At 41.4% G+C, this 18251-nt stretch overlaps 1 protein-coding gene across 1 annotated transcript in view; it reads left to right on the top strand.

The window, feature by feature from the left end:
* The first annotated feature begins 3776 nt into the window (after positions 1 to 3776).
* The window catches only part of nsfl1c (NSFL1 (p97) cofactor (p47)), a 29052-nt gene continuing 14577 nt past the window's right edge, over positions 3777 to 18251 (top strand). Inside the window, exons 1-5 of the mRNA XM_059980574.1 lie at positions 3777 to 3935; positions 7468 to 7559; positions 10661 to 10732; positions 13243 to 13408; positions 17915 to 18007. Of these exons, the coding sequence (XP_059836557.1) occupies positions 3831 to 3935; positions 7468 to 7559; positions 10661 to 10732; positions 13243 to 13408; positions 17915 to 18007 (528 nt within the window). The 5' untranslated portion in view covers positions 3777 to 3830. The remainder of the gene's footprint in view (positions 3936 to 7467; positions 7560 to 10660; positions 10733 to 13242; positions 13409 to 17914; positions 18008 to 18251) is intronic.

The raw sequence follows: 18251 nt of genomic DNA on the forward strand, positions 1-18251 counted from the left end.
TCTCTGGTAACTATGAACCCTGTACCCGAGGTGACACTGCGCACACCAGGCCCTACACAGACTCCTCACGACACTCATATACCGGGCGTTTCATATGAGCAGCTCCGCATGCTGTTCTGCCGTGAGCGTTTTGCAGTCACAAGTTCGGATGAGTGTCTGTAGGGCTCGGAGAAACTTGGTGCTCGACTCTTCAGGCCGCTGTCGTCGCGTAGCTAAGCGATGTCTTGCGTAGACGGTGTTCACCTGCCGCAGGTACTGTCTTTTGAGGGTGTCCAGTGCCCCTTCGGAGGTCGACAGGTCCCTGATAAATGAATAAACTTTTGGGGTGACCCTCGAGAGGAGAATTCTGTGCATAACAGCGGGTTCAGTTGCACGAACTTCCGCCAAGTATGATTGGAAGCATGCAAGCCAGAGTTCAAAGGCAAGAGCTGCTTCAGGGTCTTGGGGATCCAAATCCAATCTTTCCGGACGTAAAATGGTTTCCATGTTTTAAAACTTCCAGTCAATAAAATTGATGCACCATCAATAACTCTCTCTGAGATGTAAAGGCGAGATAGCGGCTTTTATTGACTGGAAGAAGGAACCAGCAGTGAGTGACCACCATACTACATCCTGGAGACTTAGAGGTTGGGCTCAGGCCTCAATCGCCTTTATAGAGGGGTCTGTGGGAGGAGCCACAGGAGCAGTCAGCAGGGGGCGTGTCCAGACAGGTATATGTAGTTCACCACAGTCCTTCATAATGCTGTTTGCTTTGCGGATGCAGTGTGTGGTGTAAGTATCTGTAATGGTGGGAAGGGAGACCCCAATGATCTTCTCAGCTGACCTCACTAACCGCTGCAGGGCCCTGCGATCCGAGATGCTGCAATTTCCAAACCAGGCAGTGATGCAGCTGCTCAGGATGCTCTCAATACAACCCCTGTAGAATATGTTGAGAATGAGGGGTGGGAGATGGACTTTCCTCAGCCTTTGCAGAAAGTAGAGATGCTGCTGGGCTTTCTTTGCTATGGAGCTGGTGTTGAGGGACCAGGTGAGAATCTCCGCCCGGTGAACACCAAGAAATTTGGTGCTCTTAACGATCTCTACCGAGGAGCCGTTGATGTTCAGCAGAGAGTGGTCGCTCCGTGCCCTCCTGAAGTCAACAACCATCTCTTTTGTTTTGTTCACATTCAGAGACAGGTTGTTGGCTCTGCACCAGTCCGTTAGCTGCTGCACCTCCTCTCTGTAAGCTGACCCATCATTCCTGCTGATGAGACCCAGCACAGTCGTGTCATCAGCAAACTTGATGATGTGGTTCGAGTTGTGTTTTGCAGCACAGTCATGGGTCAGCAGAGTGAACAGCAGGCGACTGAGCACACAGCCCCGGGGGGCCCCCATGCTCAGTGATGGTGTTGGAGATGCTGCTCCCGATCCGGACTGACTGAGGTCTCCCAGTCAGGAAGTCTAGGATCCAGTTGCAGAGGGAGGTGTGCAGGCCCAGTAGGCTCAGCTTTCCAATCAGTGTCTGAGGGTGTTGTGGTTTTTTGTGCCTCGCAAATGACCAAGAGACGCAGAAGATTCTTCAAGAAGGGTTAAACTTTAATTTGCAAATCAAAGCTGAGATAGTCACTGAGCTAGTTGCTGATTGCCCACCGATCCTCGGACACGGCATTTTTTATAGCAAAATCCTGGTCTAGTTTCCCATGTACCACACAGGTACAGTTCTAATCTACATCTCTTTAGCTACCTTCCATTAACACACCATTGTCTTTTACATTCCTAAGATTTCATTCTCTAGCAAATAGCAAGTTTACATTCTTGACTTAATCATGTTCTAATCTCTTTAGCTACCTTCCATTAACACAACATTGACTTCTACATTCTTAATATTTCATTCTCTTGCTAAATTGGGTACATGCATAGCAAATAGCAAGTTTCAAAGCTGACTACATCTCTTTGCTACCTCTCATTAACATATATTAACACACCATTGTCTTCTACATTCCTAGGACTTCATCTTGGGTACATGCATAGCAAGCTGACTACATAGTTTTGGTTACACAGCAAATAATACAACTTTTATACTCCATAATATTATACTCCAATAAGGGATGATTGTGTTGAATGCTGAACTGAAGTCTATGAACAGCATCCAAATGTATGTGTCTTTTTTGTCCAGGTGGAGGGTGGTGGCAATGGCGTTGTCTGTTAAGCGGTTGGGACGGTACGCAAACTGCAGGGGGTCCTGAGAGGCGGGGCAGCAGAGTCTTGATATGCTTCATGACGAGCCTCTCGAAACACTTCATGATGATGGATGTAAGTGCAATGGGACAGTAGTCATTTAGGCAGGACACTGAAGACTTCTTCAGCACGGGGACAATGGTGGCGGCCTTGAAGCACGTTGGAATGGTGGCGCTGCTCAGGGAGACGTTGAAGATGTCAGTGAGAACATCTGCCAGATGGTCTGCAATCCTCTGAGCACTCTACCAGGGATGTTGTCTGGTCCAGCAGCCTTCCGTGGATTGACCCTGCACAGGGTTCTTCTCACATCGGCCACGGAGAGACACACCACCTGGTCATTTGTAGGAGGGGTGGACTTCCTCGCCGCCATGTTATTTTCCACCTCAAAATGAGCATAGAAGTTGTTCACCGCATCTGGGAGGGAGGCATCACCAGCACAGGCGGGTGATGTTTTCCTGTTGTAGATGATGTCCTGAATGCCTTTCCACATGCGCCACGTGTCGCTGCTGTCCTGGAAGTGGCTGTGGATTCGCTGGGCATGTGCACGCTTTGCCCCTCTGATGGCACAGGACAGTTTGGCTCTCGCTGTTGTTAGGGCTGCCTTTTCGTCTACTCTGAAGGCAGAGTCACGGGTCCTGAGCTGCGCATGCACCTCCATGGTCATCCATGGCTTCTGGTTAGCGCATATAGTGATGGTCTTGGACAGAGTGACATCACCAATGCACTTGTTGATGTAGCTGGTCACTGATGCTGTGTAGAGTCGCCATCGGTTGCAGCCTCCCTGAACGTGTGCCTGTCAGTGTGCTCAAAGCAGTCTTGAAGAGCAGAGATGGCTCCTGCTGGCCAGGTTTTCAGAACTGGTCTGAAGCATGTGATGAGCGGTCTGTATGCAGAGATGTGGTCTGAGTAACCAAGGTGGGGGTGGGGCTCCGCCCGGTATGCGTCGGGGATGTTTGTGTAAACAAGGTCCAACACATTCTCCCCTCTTGTTGCAAATATCTGTCTCAATTATCAAAATCCTTCATAGAAATTTTTGTGCCAGGTGATAGCAAATTCCATCCTTACAGGCCTGAACCCAATAATTATTACTGAAACCTGTCTTCCCATGCACTGTAACTGCGCTGCCTAAGCATGCCCAGACAAGACATGAAACTTTCCAGCTAACATTGTAGGCAACATTTTAATTGACTTGAATTATGAATTGAAATAATAAACATAAGTGATTTCAAAAAAATGGTGCGTGATAAGGAAATTTCATGGTAATTTTCATGATCAGTAGCCCAACATTCTTAATATACACCTAAGAGGTATTCAGGAAGCAAAATCTTTGTTGTCCAGTGTATTTGAACTGTGATAAACTGATTATTTAAATCGAATAGAATGATTTAACAGCAAGGAAACTGCAAAGGGATCACCTGCGACTGCAAGTTTTTGGACCTGCTTTATTTGCATCACAGCTGGGGACGTTACCCACTACAATTGCGTACACAATGTTGCAGTCATTCGTCCGAGCTCCTTGTTCGTAGAGGGATCATTTGTTTCCCACGGAACCTTTAGCGTGAGCTTTTACGTGTGGGGGGACGGAGGGAACAGTACGGTTGTGCCACAGGGAGATGGCGTTGCCGGAGCAGGAAGCTATTCGTGAGTTCGTGACCGTAACAGGCGCGGAGGAGGAGCGGGCGCGGTTCTATCTGGAGTCCGCCGATTGGGACTTGGAGGTAAGGCCGGTGTCCGAGGGTTGGAGGGAAGATGGCTGTAGGTTGCTGCAAACAGGGCTCTGCCGGCTTAGGCTGGTGTTTGGGCCTGTAGTAGTGTACCACTAAATGGCGCCGGGTTAGTGCGGTTCTCCCTGAATTTGATCCCCTTTCGGGGTAGGGTGATGCTCGCCGTTTTCATTTCCTACTTCTCTCGGGGACGAGGTTGGGGAATGCGGTGATGATTCAGCAAGATCAGGGGCAGTGTAGGATCCAGGCCAAGGACCCCCGTCGTGGCAGATCTAGGTTTGATGTCTAGGTGGCTCTGAGATGGAGGTTGATCGTAGATGCAAAAGTGCAAGGTCTTGTATACCAGGTATTGGTCCCTTATCGTCCTTGAAATAGTGGGTACGTCTACATAGCATTTGCCGCACGGGACAGGGCCTTCAATTCTACAATTCAGTCCCGCGAGTCCCTTGTTTATCTTGAGGCTTTCAGTGTTTTCTCCCTTTGATTTATCCTAAATCCTGCTTTGCAAGTTGCAGTTACTGAGAGCTGTTAGAAATTTTACATGCCAATCACACAATGTAGTAGGAAACGAAGTTGATCTTAAATTACGCACTTTTGATTGATTTCTATCCTACATTTAGCATCTATATTACTGGCCTATGGCTGGAATGGTTATCCTAACCAAAAACCACCATTTTCAATTTATTTTTCTCTTAGAGAATTCTGGTCTTTCCTGATGGGTATGAAGTTTTATTTCTCCCCTTTTATTAAGTCTTTGAGCCAAACACTGAGCAGTTTATGTAGTTTACTTGCTTAGTAAGAGGAGGATTTTGGCACAAAGGAGATGCTTCAGTTGACAGGAACCCACCATATAGAATTTTGGAAATTATTCAGGTTTGAACACTTGAAAAATCAACTTTGCAAGACTAATAATGGAGATGGTCACCAGAAAACCTTGGCAGTGGATTTAAATGGTTAAAACATCATAATGAAAGTGGTTATAATTTAAACACGAGTGAATCTGCAGATGCTGGAAATAAATAAAAACACAAAATGCTGGCAGAACTCAGCAGGCCAGACAGCATCTATGGGAGGAGGTAGTGACGGCGTTTTGGGCCGAGACCCTTCATCAGGAGTTGCAATTTAATTGAGAACATGAAAGATGAAATATGAGTACAGTGTGATTAAAAATTTAAATGGGTTTGGTTGAAGTTTGTAATACCCAAGTGCTGGATCATAGTTTAACAGAGTGGATGGTTATCCTTTGAGAGTGGTATGGTGACCATGTAGTCTTCTGCTTTGGTAAAGCAGATTCCCAAATGCCAATAATTGTTTTAAGAAGGGTTGAAATTGCAAGGATACAGTAACTGATTTTTTTTTGGTGTAATACTTACTGTATGCTGTGGACATTGTGAGCAAACCTAGTATTAATTGCCTCAGGAAGGTGGTACAGTAGTGAGTAATTACGTTGAAATACTGCATTCTGTGTGGGGAAGTTGCCACACTATTATTGGTTGAATGATTTTGTCTTTTTGATTCAGTTGGTAATGAAGAAAGGAAATTTTATTTCTAAGTCAGAATAATAATTCAACTGATAATGTATAATTACATAACTTTTAATGAAACTTAAATTAAAAAGGGATCAAGTAGAGGTTTTCAAAATCTATATACCTAAAAAATTGAAAGCATAACAGGGAGGTTCAAACTTAGTAGTTGCAAAGTGAAAGTGAAAGTTTCAAACTATTCTTAATTTGTTATTAGACTCTGCCAAGCTTGTCATTACCAAAGAGAGATCGATAACCACTTGACAAACAAAATAATATAAGCAAGTGAAATAAAATTAGAGTTGACAGTTCAAGTTATAAATTGCTTCTGTGTTTGATGTAGTTTCTGAGCTATCCTTACCAAATGGGAAAAAATAATTGAAAGTGAATATTAAACCTTGAAGGGGAGGTCTGCAGAAGTGATGAGAAAACAGAAAGGAAAATAATGCTACAGTGAAGAAAAAATAAATTTGGCAGTGATGTTGATGTTTGATGCAAACTGTGACTTTAGAGATTGCAAATATTTTCATACTTTGTGCACTTCCAAAGATAATGAGCAGTTACAGTCATGGTGAGTGGGACGGAGTCACAGAATTCATTTGCCCCCTCCTGTTTTGTATGTGGTAAAGCTGATGATTCATCTGAATGAAACGTTTTAGACAGTTTGAGAACTGAACACATTAAAGGTAATGCTGATCCATGCCATTCTAAGAGTTGGTCCTGATCTGTTCTGGTAATGATCTCTTCCATTGCTGAGTCATGGTGATCCATAGACTTTAATTCCATAATGTCAGCTGTCTTCTGCTATTTCTGTCAAATGGCTGTTCTTCAATTGTTAGTTAACAAAGTCAATATTACTAATGTATTCTGATATAGTCAATATCACGGATGAACAGTCCCTTGTTTTGATCTAGTTTCACAGCTTCTAGCAAAAGTCTCTTGATAGAGTTGAAGATCATAAGCCATGAACAAACATTCTTCTTGCTGGTGTAGATCAAAAAAATGGTCACAACAACTCTTACTAGCACTATAAGTTGAAATTTTGCATGCAAATTACATTGATCAATTGGCTTTATAGTTTAATTTATCCAGTTCTTAATAAGGTTATCCTTAATTGAGAGTAGCCTTGTTTCGTGTAGGTAATGCACATTGTTATGAGTGCATTGAGTGTGAGAAGTTCATGCTGGAGTGTGGCAAACACAATACAGCAGTACGGTGAATTCTGCTGGTACCACCTTGCATTTGTGAATAGTGCAATTCTTAGCATCCTGGACTTTATAAATGGAAGCATAAACACAAGAATGCAATGTTTATCCTCTATGAAACAAAAAAACAGTTGCACTGTCAATTCTGGCTGGACCCTCAGGGATTGTGAAGGACCAGGAAGGAAGTTGTCAAAATCACCCCTTGGAAGGAAGGACAATTGCATAGACATGCCATGGAAGCTTGGATTATTCATCAAAGATACACGTTCAGGATTAACTTGATATTTTGAATTTTGTGAGGGACCTGGGTAAAGTAAAAATAGATGCTACATTATCAGTGAAAGGGAATTTATAAAAGAAGAAAACTGTAACATGGGACAAAATGGTTACACCCACCGGGTAATTATATTGTGGATATCACTGTGAGAAAGAGTAGTGGAAGCAGATTCAATTATCTTAATTTTTAAAAAGTTCTCTTGCAAAGTTGCAATGCTTAGGACTTCAAAATGTTGATACGTTTGATGAATGAGCTCATTCTGGTTTTAATTGCTAATGTACTAATTTGTGTTTGCTGGACTTTGGACAAAGTTCCAACTGTGCAGGATTTTCTAATCTTTTTATCTCCATTGAAATACCTATCTCATTGTGTTGTATGACTTAAAGGATTAATGGGCTCATGACTGATCTGATGCCATTTTTAAAATAAAACTGGTGATTTTTTAAAACAAAACTATCTGTAAGTTAATTTGATCCTCCAAGAAAGTTAATGTAGTATTGTGTGCTTCTGAATGTTTATAGCTGGCACTGGGAAGCTTTTTTGAAGATGGTGGTGATGATGTCATAACACTACCTCAGCCTGAATCTAGCAGCAGTTCCAGAAATGTGCCGAGGTGAGAGCATTAATGTATTCTTGTATGATTCTTTAATCTTACCCACCCCCTCCCCATGCTATTCTCTTATGTCTTCTCTTCGTCATTGATACCTATTGAAACATTGATATGCCACGTGTATCAGTATTTTGACTATTCATAGAATTTGGTGGTATAGAAGGAAGTCATTTTGCCCAGTAGGTTCATGCTGGCTGAATATACTCTGACATAATCCTTCTTCTTGGCTTTTCGCCCTTGGCTTTATTGTTTCTGGTCTTTTGAGTTCACTTGTGGTTGAGAATTTTGTTTCTGACTTTCCTTCTGGAAACAATCAGAATTTCACTTTTCATTGATTAATTATTTTCTCAATTAATCCAAAACTTTCTACCCAGTTATTGACTAAGCAGCCAAGGGTAATCGTTCTTCTGTCTCTGCCTCCAATACAGTCTCTGCTTGGTCCCTTTCTTATCCCAAAGAGAGCAACTGTGGCCTTGACAGTCTCTACATGTAATTGCACTTCTCCAGCCTGGCCACCACCTCAAATCTCCCCTGCACCCCTGCATCCTCTTTTGTGCTATCATATCCTTCCTGTAGTGAGGTGCAGCAAAATGTATGTGGTGTTCTAACCCTAGTCTAATTAATGTGACGTTCTAACTTGGCACTCTTGCTTATGTATTCTATGCATGGACCAATGGAGGCAATTACCTGTACTTGTTCTTAACCACCAACTATTTGACCTCCGACGTTCAGAGATTTGTGGGTGTACACGCTTCTCTATTTGTTAGTAATGTGCCATTATTGTTGGTGTTTTTACCCCTATAGTTAGTGCTGATAGTTTAAATTCAATATTTTCAATTTTTAGATGATGACTAGACAATTGAATTAGTATTTTATTGTCCTTTCTTTTGCTGGTGTTGAAAATTTTGCTTATCCGAACAGCTACGATTTGAGTTTTTTTTTGCCCTTGGGATACTGTTTGCTTACAATGAGTATCAAATATTGAGAATGTTTAATTTCCCTTTCTGGCACTTTGGTTATAGACAAACAAACATAAAAAGTGAAATTAGAGTCAGTTTTCCAAGTTCTGAATACAGGTAGTCCCTGAGTTACGAATGTCCGACTTAAGGACAACTCGTACTTATGAACTGAGGAAGAGAACACTGTCTGCCATTTTAAGTCAGATTGCGACACCGTCTGCCATTTTAAGTCATTACCGTTGACACTATGTTGAGTGTTTAACTTTGTATTTGGCTTAAATTTTTCTTAGCAAGATTCACCCTGACCCCGCACCCCCCGTTCCGGTCGGATGGTGGCATAGTGAGATCATCGCCGGGCTCGAAAATGGAGATTCGATCCAGTGACAGACCACTCCCGTGCCGGGTTGATGTCAATCCAATGACTCCTGTACCATCCGTGCCAGGTTGATATCGAGCTCGCAACTCGACCTCGTAAAAAAAACACTGCCACCTCCAGTATAAATTCCCACACGGAATATTGTGGAGGATCAAATACCAAACTCAGCACAGCCCCCATTTGTCCCATTTAGCCTGGCTCAGTGCAGTGGTCCTTAGGACCCAGCGGACCTCGGGAGCTGGAGGAGCTCGGGGCCCGCCACCCGCAGTGTTTCTGTTCCGTTGACGGTGTGTTGTGGTCTTTAGGACCCAGCGGACCTCGGGAGCTGGCGCAGCTCAGGACCTGCTGCCCACAGTGTTTCTGTTCCATTAACGGAAAGCAATCGCAATTGAAAATAAAGTGGAAATAATAAAGCATTTGGAAAGAGGTGAAACACCATCGGTCATTGGAAAGCGTTAGGCTACAGTCGGTCAACGATCGGAACAATTTTAAAGGATAACGGATAAAGTGAGAATAATGGAGCATATGAAAAACCCTGCCCCGATGAAAGCTACAATTATTACTAAGCAACGCAGTGGTTTAATTATTGGAATACATACGTTTCTTAAGTGATTTATATGCATAGAAAGGTAAAATATATACTATATAGTAAGATAAACGTTTCACGAACTGACGCTAAATAATACCGGATGTACTTGTTCCGACTTACGTACAAATCTGACTTAAAGACAGACTCAGGAACGGAACTCGTACGTAACCTGGGGACTGCCTGTATTGAATCTATAACTATACCTTTACGGGAATACAAGTTAGCTTAAAACTGTCCCAATGCTCTGTTGCTTCAGTGCTTCAAAATTATGTTGTGGCCAGTTTTCTGAGTGATAATATTTGACGTGGAGTGACAAAAGAACATCAGAATTTTTCCCAGCCCTTGCAGAATACAAAAAAAATTTCTGATTTAGACATTGTAACAATATTAGTCAGTGGTAATGTTGAGAACATGAATTACTTCATTGCTTTTATATGTTATATTGACATCTTTTTTATTTTAGACTTTTCTATTTACATCTGCCACTCTGTTTGCCGGTGTCACTTTTTTTTGCGTCTTCTCGCTTAGCTGGAGGTTCATCCAGAGAGAACTTTGATGCTTCTCATTGGCTTCTTGAGATATAGTGTGATGTATTTTGATTTTGAATAAAAACAAGTTCATCACTGGGGAATTTTCGTTACTGCGTTGAGTAAAGCCTATGGGAAAATGGAACAATAAACCCCATTTAATCAGGCCAGATGCGTACAAAGCTCAATGAATTTAAGAGTTCATCTGCAAGAGAAATAAAAGGAAAAGAAATTGATACAATTGCATTATAAATAATGTACCTCTAATCAATTCCTATTTAAGAGCAGTGAGGTTTCCTTTGTAAATGCATATATTGTGAATTGGCAGTAGAGTAAATATACTGGCAACCTGCTATAGTCACTTATAATATTGCATCATTGCTTTATAAGCACGTGTATGTTTTCCCACTGAGTTTTGCCAAGTAAAATGTTTTATTATTTTAATTTCTGTTTAACATTCACTGCTATAATATATGATAGTGTTCTGTGCGTTGGTTAATTTCATATTCCCTCAGAGAAGTAACTAATAATGAATATTACTTCAGTTAAAAGAGGATAGGCATGTGATTAAATCATTTGTTTGATAAAATAGTGTGATGCTTATTGTAAGCATCCTTTACATAATTGATGTAAAGTGTTGGTTGTAATTGTAGTGACGCCCGAGTAACCTCATTCAGAGATTTGTGGAATGAAGAGAAAGATGACGAGGAGGATGAAGGCCAAAGGTTTGTAAAATAAATAATCTCAACAAATTCTGATGTAATTTGCATCCTGCATTAAAATCCTCTGATGGAAACATGTTTTCACTTATAATTAAAAAATAAATGCTGGGAATACTCAGCAGACAGATTGAATTCTGTGGAGAGCGATGCTGCCTGGTCTGTTGAATATCACCAGCCTCTTCTGTTTTTATTTCAGATTTTCTTTTGAATTCTATGTTTTCAGTTTCTGACTTGTCTGGACTTGCAGAACTAAATAGTTATCTGCAGTGAGATAAAAACGTTACAGGTTCTAGAACAAAAGTAGTAAGCTGTACAGAAGTGCCAACATGGATTCTTGTCTCTTATGATTTCTGGTGTGAGATACAGGTAGTCAATACGTTTATGCTTTTGACGATTGAGTTGCAGTTGTTTTTATTGGCCTTTTTAATTGAATATTAGTCTGTGTTCTTCTCTTCATATTTTGGGGCATGTTTCCACTGCTGAGACCCAACACTTGCAGAGTATTCAGTCTCACCGCAAAAATGAATGGAGTAATGTAGCTTTCAAAGTTTAACCTGAAGGGGTTTTAGTTATCTCGGGGTGGAGAATTTTAAAATTTGCTGAGGCACGGAGCTGTGCTCTTTTGAAGTGTAGAAGATAATAGTTTTAAAATATGCAAACATTAAATTGGCAATTGAATTCTGCAGATGAGCAGCATCTGTTTAACTAGGTACTGAGTCCATGACTTCTGATACTTACTGTCTATTTCATTTGATTATATACAGGCATGCTACTTCAATTGGTCATCAAAATTAGTACTTTCAGCCTTAACTAATTATATATTCAAAGGCACAGATGAGTTTATTTTGAACTGTACAACTCTTTAAACTAAAAAATCTTTTAGTGAAAATAGCAAATAGTGTGTAGATTAGTTTGCTTAAAGGGGTGGAATATTAGCTTTTCATGATTTTGTTTTGCAGCCATTGAAATTAGTATTTTCTTGAATGGAGCTTCCATTGTATGCATTGAAAATGTTTAAGCACACTGTTTGGCTCGCTTACTGTGGTGTGGAGATGGGGTTTGATGCTTATATGTGAAGCTTGATTAAGTACCTCTGTATTATTAACTGGGTGGCAGGATGGTGATATATCTCTAACAAAGGAGGTGTAAGGTGCTTCTTCCCTCTGCTAGCCTGCAGGTCACCCTTAGGCAAGGTTTAGTGCCTCCTTACCAGCCCTCCCCCCCCTCCCCCAGTTATGGTCATGTGATGCTATGGAAGCAGGTGGTGGATGATCATATGAGCAGCCAGTGTATGTCACACATCCTAGTTATGCAACCACTGAAACTAGGCAGGCAATCCCTGAAAGGTATTGATAATGGCTGGGGTCATCTGTCTTGTAAAGTCACTGCCCAGAAGAAGGGAGCGGTAAACTAATTCTGTAGAAAAATTTGCCAAGAACCATCATGGTCACAGAGAAAAGAATAAGAACAACAGTGTGAAGGTGTTGTGATGGAAATGAGAAAGATTCTTTGGGTCTCAAAGGCAAGAGCTCTGGACACACAGTGTTAATAATAAGGAGTTTATTTACTAGGGAAGAAAAAGCTTGGGAATAACACAAGCGGATACAATGTTCGCGCAAATGTGCTTAGAATAGATGAGCATGGGAAAAGTCGGGTCGGCAGTACAATACATGGGAAAACGGTATGGGGACAGAGTACAGATACACATACAAGCAAGGGAAAAGTAACAACAATACCTGCCACCCCTTGACTATGAGCAGGCATGGCTCTTTGCTAAAAGGACAACAATAAACGTTCCCACAACCCTATTCAATGCACACCTTACCACGTGTCTGCTGTGCAATTCTGCAGTCTTCAGCCTGGAGTGAAGCAGGGTGGTCCCTTGACGATGGCAAAAAGAGAGCGAGTCAAGCACATGTGGCACCCTTTATCGGTCAGGGGGCTGGAGGATCCAGCCCAGGTGATTCACCAGGGGTCCAATGGCTTGGTGCTAGATGGGTTAATCCTTATTGGATTAACCCAAGGTGGCCAATGGTTAAGTGTTCATTGATTAGTTGGGGGGGGGGGGGGGCAAAATGTTGACTGGCAGGTGGTGTGACTTCCGACCAGGTGAGGGCAGTGCTGTCACATGACAGACACGGCTCTCTGGATACAGAAGGGTGTCTTCCCCACTGGCAATGCTTAGATTAATGACAGATGGAAGTCCATGATTGCCCACTTCATACGATGTGGCACATGATGATGTTTTATTAACTTTACCTATTATTGGAGCATTGCGTGCAGTTTGGGCTCATTGAAGCTAAATCTGTGCAGGGAAGTCAATTTACTATCCAATTCTGGATTTTATTTAATGCAAGGGTTTGTGTTTGCTGAATATTTGTGGCCATATTAAGTGAGATACAATTGATCATTAGAATACAAGGAAATTTTAATTTTTCTGTAAGCCACCAGTACATAACAAATGATTTGATGTGTGTGTGTGTGTGTATATATGTATATTTTCTGTTTCAAAGGTTTTATGCTGGTGGTTCAGAAAGAAGTGGCCAACAAATTGTTGGTCCTCCTAAAAAGAAGAATTCAAATGAAGTTGTAGAAGATCTTTTTAAAGGAGCAAAGGAACATGGTGCAGTTGCTGTTGAACGACCTGGCAGAAGTCCTGGAGAAGCCAGTAAACCTAAGGTATGCAAATTAAGTTTCCTGGTCTATATGTGCTTTGCAGGTTTCTGATTGGCTAGACAGTTACAGTAAGTGTGTAGGTTTTTGCAAATAAATGAGCTATTTTATTTAAGAAAAACAGTAACAACTGATTTATTGTACTCCAAAAGACTGAACACAAACAACAGAAATAATACTTTACGTAATTACAACGTCAAGTTGGACCAGTCTCTTAAAGTGAACTCCAACTCAATTTCAGTGTTTTGAGAATTTTTGACAATTTTGTATGTTTCCACCAATTACATTACCCTACACAGGACCCATTCCCAGAATTCACTAAAACCAGCGTTGTGAGCCTGTCTGGATTTTGGATGAGCTGTTTGGCTCTAGTCCTATGTTCCATGGGTGGAGGAAAGCAGTCCTCTGCTTTATCCAGAGGTGTGTTGACATTCATGGTCATGTTGTGGAGACAGGCATGGTAGCGGAATCCTCCAAATGCAGGTCCTCTTTTGATGCGGTTCTGAGCCTCAGAAGGACCCACTGGAGACGATCATGCCAACACTCATTCATTAGGGAAGCCCTCAAAGCAGCCTTTAAGGAGTGGTGAAACCACTCGCATAGGCAATTGGACTGTAGGTGATTTGCCATGATGTGTGATGTATCCTAACGCTGGGGTTCTGGGCAATCACAGCCCAGAGATCTGATATGAATTGGGGACCGTGATCAGAGGAAATATCAGATGGGGTGCCAAACCTAGCAATCCAGGTGCTGGTAAACACCTGAGCCACATCTGCGGTCATTATTGATGGCGAGAGATCATTCCTCTAACACTGGTGTTACGGTAAACCATGGTAAGGATGTGTGTGAAACCGTTGTGTGTGGGGGAGAGGAAGGTACATGTTGACTGTCATTCAGGGACCTCAAAAGGTGCCAATAGCACCTGAACATGATGGTTAATTTTGGCCTACTGGTACTCCACTCAGACTGCAGTCCAGTCACGCAAGCCATGCCACACAAGCCTCAGTGCAATCAGTTTCCGGCCTGGATGTGAGAAGCCATTTATGGAGTCAAAAACAGTCCACCTCCAGTTTGTGTGCACAGTGGGAGAGGGCGACTGGTTGAGACATCATATAGGAGGGAAACCCCAGCTTCCTTGAACTTGCTGTCAGCCAACTGCAGGCCTGTGACTGCTATTCGATAAGCTTGGACCTCTGGGTTAATAGCTTGGTCGGCTGCCACGCTGTCATAGTCAGGCTCAGCGTATGGCCTCAATGGCTTGGTGTGAGAGGCAATCAGCCACAGCATTATTTATCCCCTTGATATGTTGTATATCAGTTATGAACACTGATATGTAGGCCAGTTGGTGTTACTGCAGTGCAGACCAAGGGTCTGATATTTTGGCCATTGCGTGCATGAGAGGTTTGAGGTCAACAGACGCTGTGAAATGGCAACACTCTCGAAGAAAACAATAGGCGGTCAGATAGAAACTGAGAAGCTCATGGTCACGCGTGCTGTATTCCCTTTTGGGGGCATGGAACTGCTGACTGAAGATGGGGAGCGGCTGCCACGTGCCTCCGACCAACTGTTTGTGCAGAGAACCCACAGCGTAGTCTGAAGTGTCAGTAGTAATGTCTATAGGTACTTTGGGGAGTGAGTGTGCCAGTAGGATTGTTTTGGAAAGAGCTTGTTTGCTATCATCAAATGCCCTTGTCATGCTTCCTAACCAGTCAAAGACATGATTAGGAGTACTGCCTTTAAGTGCACCATACAGGAGGGAGCATAAATTCTGCAGCTTTCAGAATAAAGAGGTGATAGAAATTCATCATGCCTAAAAACTCCTGTAGTTTTTTTTAAGTATTGCGGAGCAGTGGGAAATCCGTAATAGTGGCTACTTTTGATGGAAGCAGTTTTGCACCTTCTGCAGAGATGTGATGGGTGAGAAAGTCAATAGTTGACAATGCAAACTGGCACTTAACAGTGTTGATAATCAATTCATGTTGGCTTAAGTGCTCAAAGTGCGTGGAGATGAGATGCATGTTCGGATTTGGATGCACTGGCAACATCCAGGTAAACAAAAAGAAAATCTAAGCCTTCTACTGCAGAGTCCATCAATCCTTGGAAAGTTTGTGCTGCATTTTTCAGCCCATACGGCAAGTGCAGAATCTCAGAGGCCGAATGGGGTTATCACAGCCACAAGTGCGTTTGGCACTTCCTAGCATTCATACCAAAGCAAGCGTGGTAAAAACACAAGCCTAGCATTGTCTGTTTTGCAGCTGCAGGCATCTGTATGTTAGCCTTGCTGACCGGGCTTATTGAGGTAGAGAAAGGAGGAGGAATGATGCACTACTGCCCGCTGAGTCTAGATTATCAGTCATTTTAGCAAACTGCCTATAATCCTTATGGGTACATTAGTGAGAGCTATGCAACCTTGATCAGGCATTTGCTCCATTAAGATTTCTTTAACAATGAAACAAGGATGGTAATTTACCAGATGAGACAGCATGTCATCCATTAGCTCCGAAGACTTAGCATCACCGAACACAGACAAGCAGAGCAACTGTTAGATGCGCTCAGACTCCAGTAATCCAAAAATCAGTAAAAGGTGACTTTTCAGCAATTGGTGTTTATCACGTTCAGACAGGTGTTCTAGTGGACTCACCACTCTTGCAGCCGTGGAGTTACTGAGCAACACTACCACATAAAAATATTTGGTGGTGTTGGTGGTGATTTCTTGCAGCGTGAATTGGGCCTCGACTTGTACAAGCCAGACAACGGCAGTTTGCTCCCAAAACTCTGGCAGTTTCAAAGTGCAATGCCAAAATATTCAATAACCCTGGAATTGTTGTAGAGCATCAGGGTCACCAATGTAGGTTTTTGCAAATAAAACAGCGTGAGGTTGTTTTATGTTTAAGAAAAACCTAAACAACTCATTTATTGTACTCTTTGAACATAAAACATAGAAACAGTACTTGGCGTAAAAACGTCATCATCTCAGACCCACCTCTTATAGTGAAACCCAACTCAATGTTGGTGGTTGTGAATAATGTATGTTTCCACCAGATACAATGCCCTACAATTGTACCATTACTATACAAATGCTAATTTTTATAGTAGTGTTCAATTATATACCCGTGCTGGACAATGAGTAGAATAGTCAGTGTTGTAAATTTGCTCCCAGCTGCTGTGTGTTATACTATCTTCTAGCAATTTTTCTTTGTGTACTATAAAAGAAGGAGAGGTAAAAGATATTATTTCACATAAAAATTGGAAAGTTTTTTCATGGGGATATTTTTAAAATGTTTATATCTCCAATTTGTGGACAAGTGTACCTTAGAAACCATAATTTGAAGTAGAATTTGATTAGATTTACTTCAAAAATTTGCCCTGTTCCCAGGTAGCCTGGATAATAAACTGTTCACTTATTCCATTTCATGCAAATATCAAATTAATAAAGGGATTTAAATTACTGATTTTGATGCATATTAGTATATCTTAAATGCTTTGTTTTTTTACCTTTTTCATAAATTCTAATAGTGGGCTTTTATTTTTGGTGATCTTCCAAGCTCTATAGCGCTTCATCCAATTTATTTTTCTTGTCTGCATCTGGTTGCAGGCTAAAATTACCCCCATCTTTTTTTAGAATCAGAATCAGGGTTAATATCACTGGCATATATCGTGAAGTTTGTTGTTTAGCAGCGGTACAGTGCAATACATAAAAAAAACCCACTATAAATTGCAATAAGGAAATGTATATAAAAATTTAAATAAGCAGAGCAAAAATGAAAGAAAAATGTAGGTTCATTGTCCATTCAAAAGTTATAAATTGATTTTTCACATTGTAACCTCTAAGTAAAGGGGTTTCACATCATGTTCCTATTAGAGTGATTATTGACTAACTGGTATTTGTCTTCATTTTATTGTCATGGAAGCATCCCGGCATTTACCCTATCAAAGTCTCCAAAGACCTTGGGGACGTCTGCCAAGTTTCTGTCTGATCTTTCTGGAATTTTTGATTTATTGATACTGAAATGGTATCTAGAAAATAATGTTTGTAACTTTTGTTTTAGTGACATGGAGATTCAGACTGTTTGCAGTACGTGTGCACTTTCTGTTCTCACAAGTGTGTCAATTTTTATTCTTTATTTTCAACTATGGGATATTCTTGCTGGGCATTGCAGTCAAGCTTTATCATTAAACATTCATTACATGGGCATTTCACTCTCCTCTGAAACACCTTCCAGCCAGGTGCTGCCTAGACCAATTTTAGCATCTTAACAACTAAATTAGATCAGTCCTATACTACAGGGTTTATATTTCACCATTGGCTCACAGGATTTCTTGTTGCTTGGTTCTGGTATCATGCTTGCTTTCAGTTTCAGTTTTAGAAGTGTTATTAACCTATGTTGTTTGAGAGAGTTAATACTTTCGTTTTGCCTACAATAAAAATATTTGCTTACAATAAAAATATTAGTGTATTTATTTTTTTTTCATTAGCAAGCTGTGAAACTTTAACTTCTGTCTTTTCTAAAGCCATTTGGTGGTGGTGGCTACCGTTTGGGTGCAGCTGAGGGAGAACAGTCTGCATATGTTACAGGAGAGCGGAGACCTGAATCGGCACAAGATGTAAGTGTTTGAAGAAACTGCATGTTGTCTTAAGTAAAACCTATGTTTCTGCTTGGTAGTGGAAACTACAATGGAAATAATGGTATTTGTCATTTTCTTGGTAACAACGGTGTGAATAGATAATGATACGTGTGGACAACTTTGAAGCGTATCATTTATATATGTCAATCTTTGCTTTCCTATTTGTGTATAACTGAAAAGTATTGGCTCTAGTGTCCCAATAAAAGGTTGATTCTACAGAGCA

The sequence above is a fragment of the Hypanus sabinus genome, chromosome 9 (assembly GCF_030144855.1).
Source record: "Hypanus sabinus isolate sHypSab1 chromosome 9, sHypSab1.hap1, whole genome shotgun sequence".
In the NCBI taxonomy this organism is placed as follows: domain Eukaryota; kingdom Metazoa; phylum Chordata; class Chondrichthyes; order Myliobatiformes; family Dasyatidae; genus Hypanus; species Hypanus sabinus.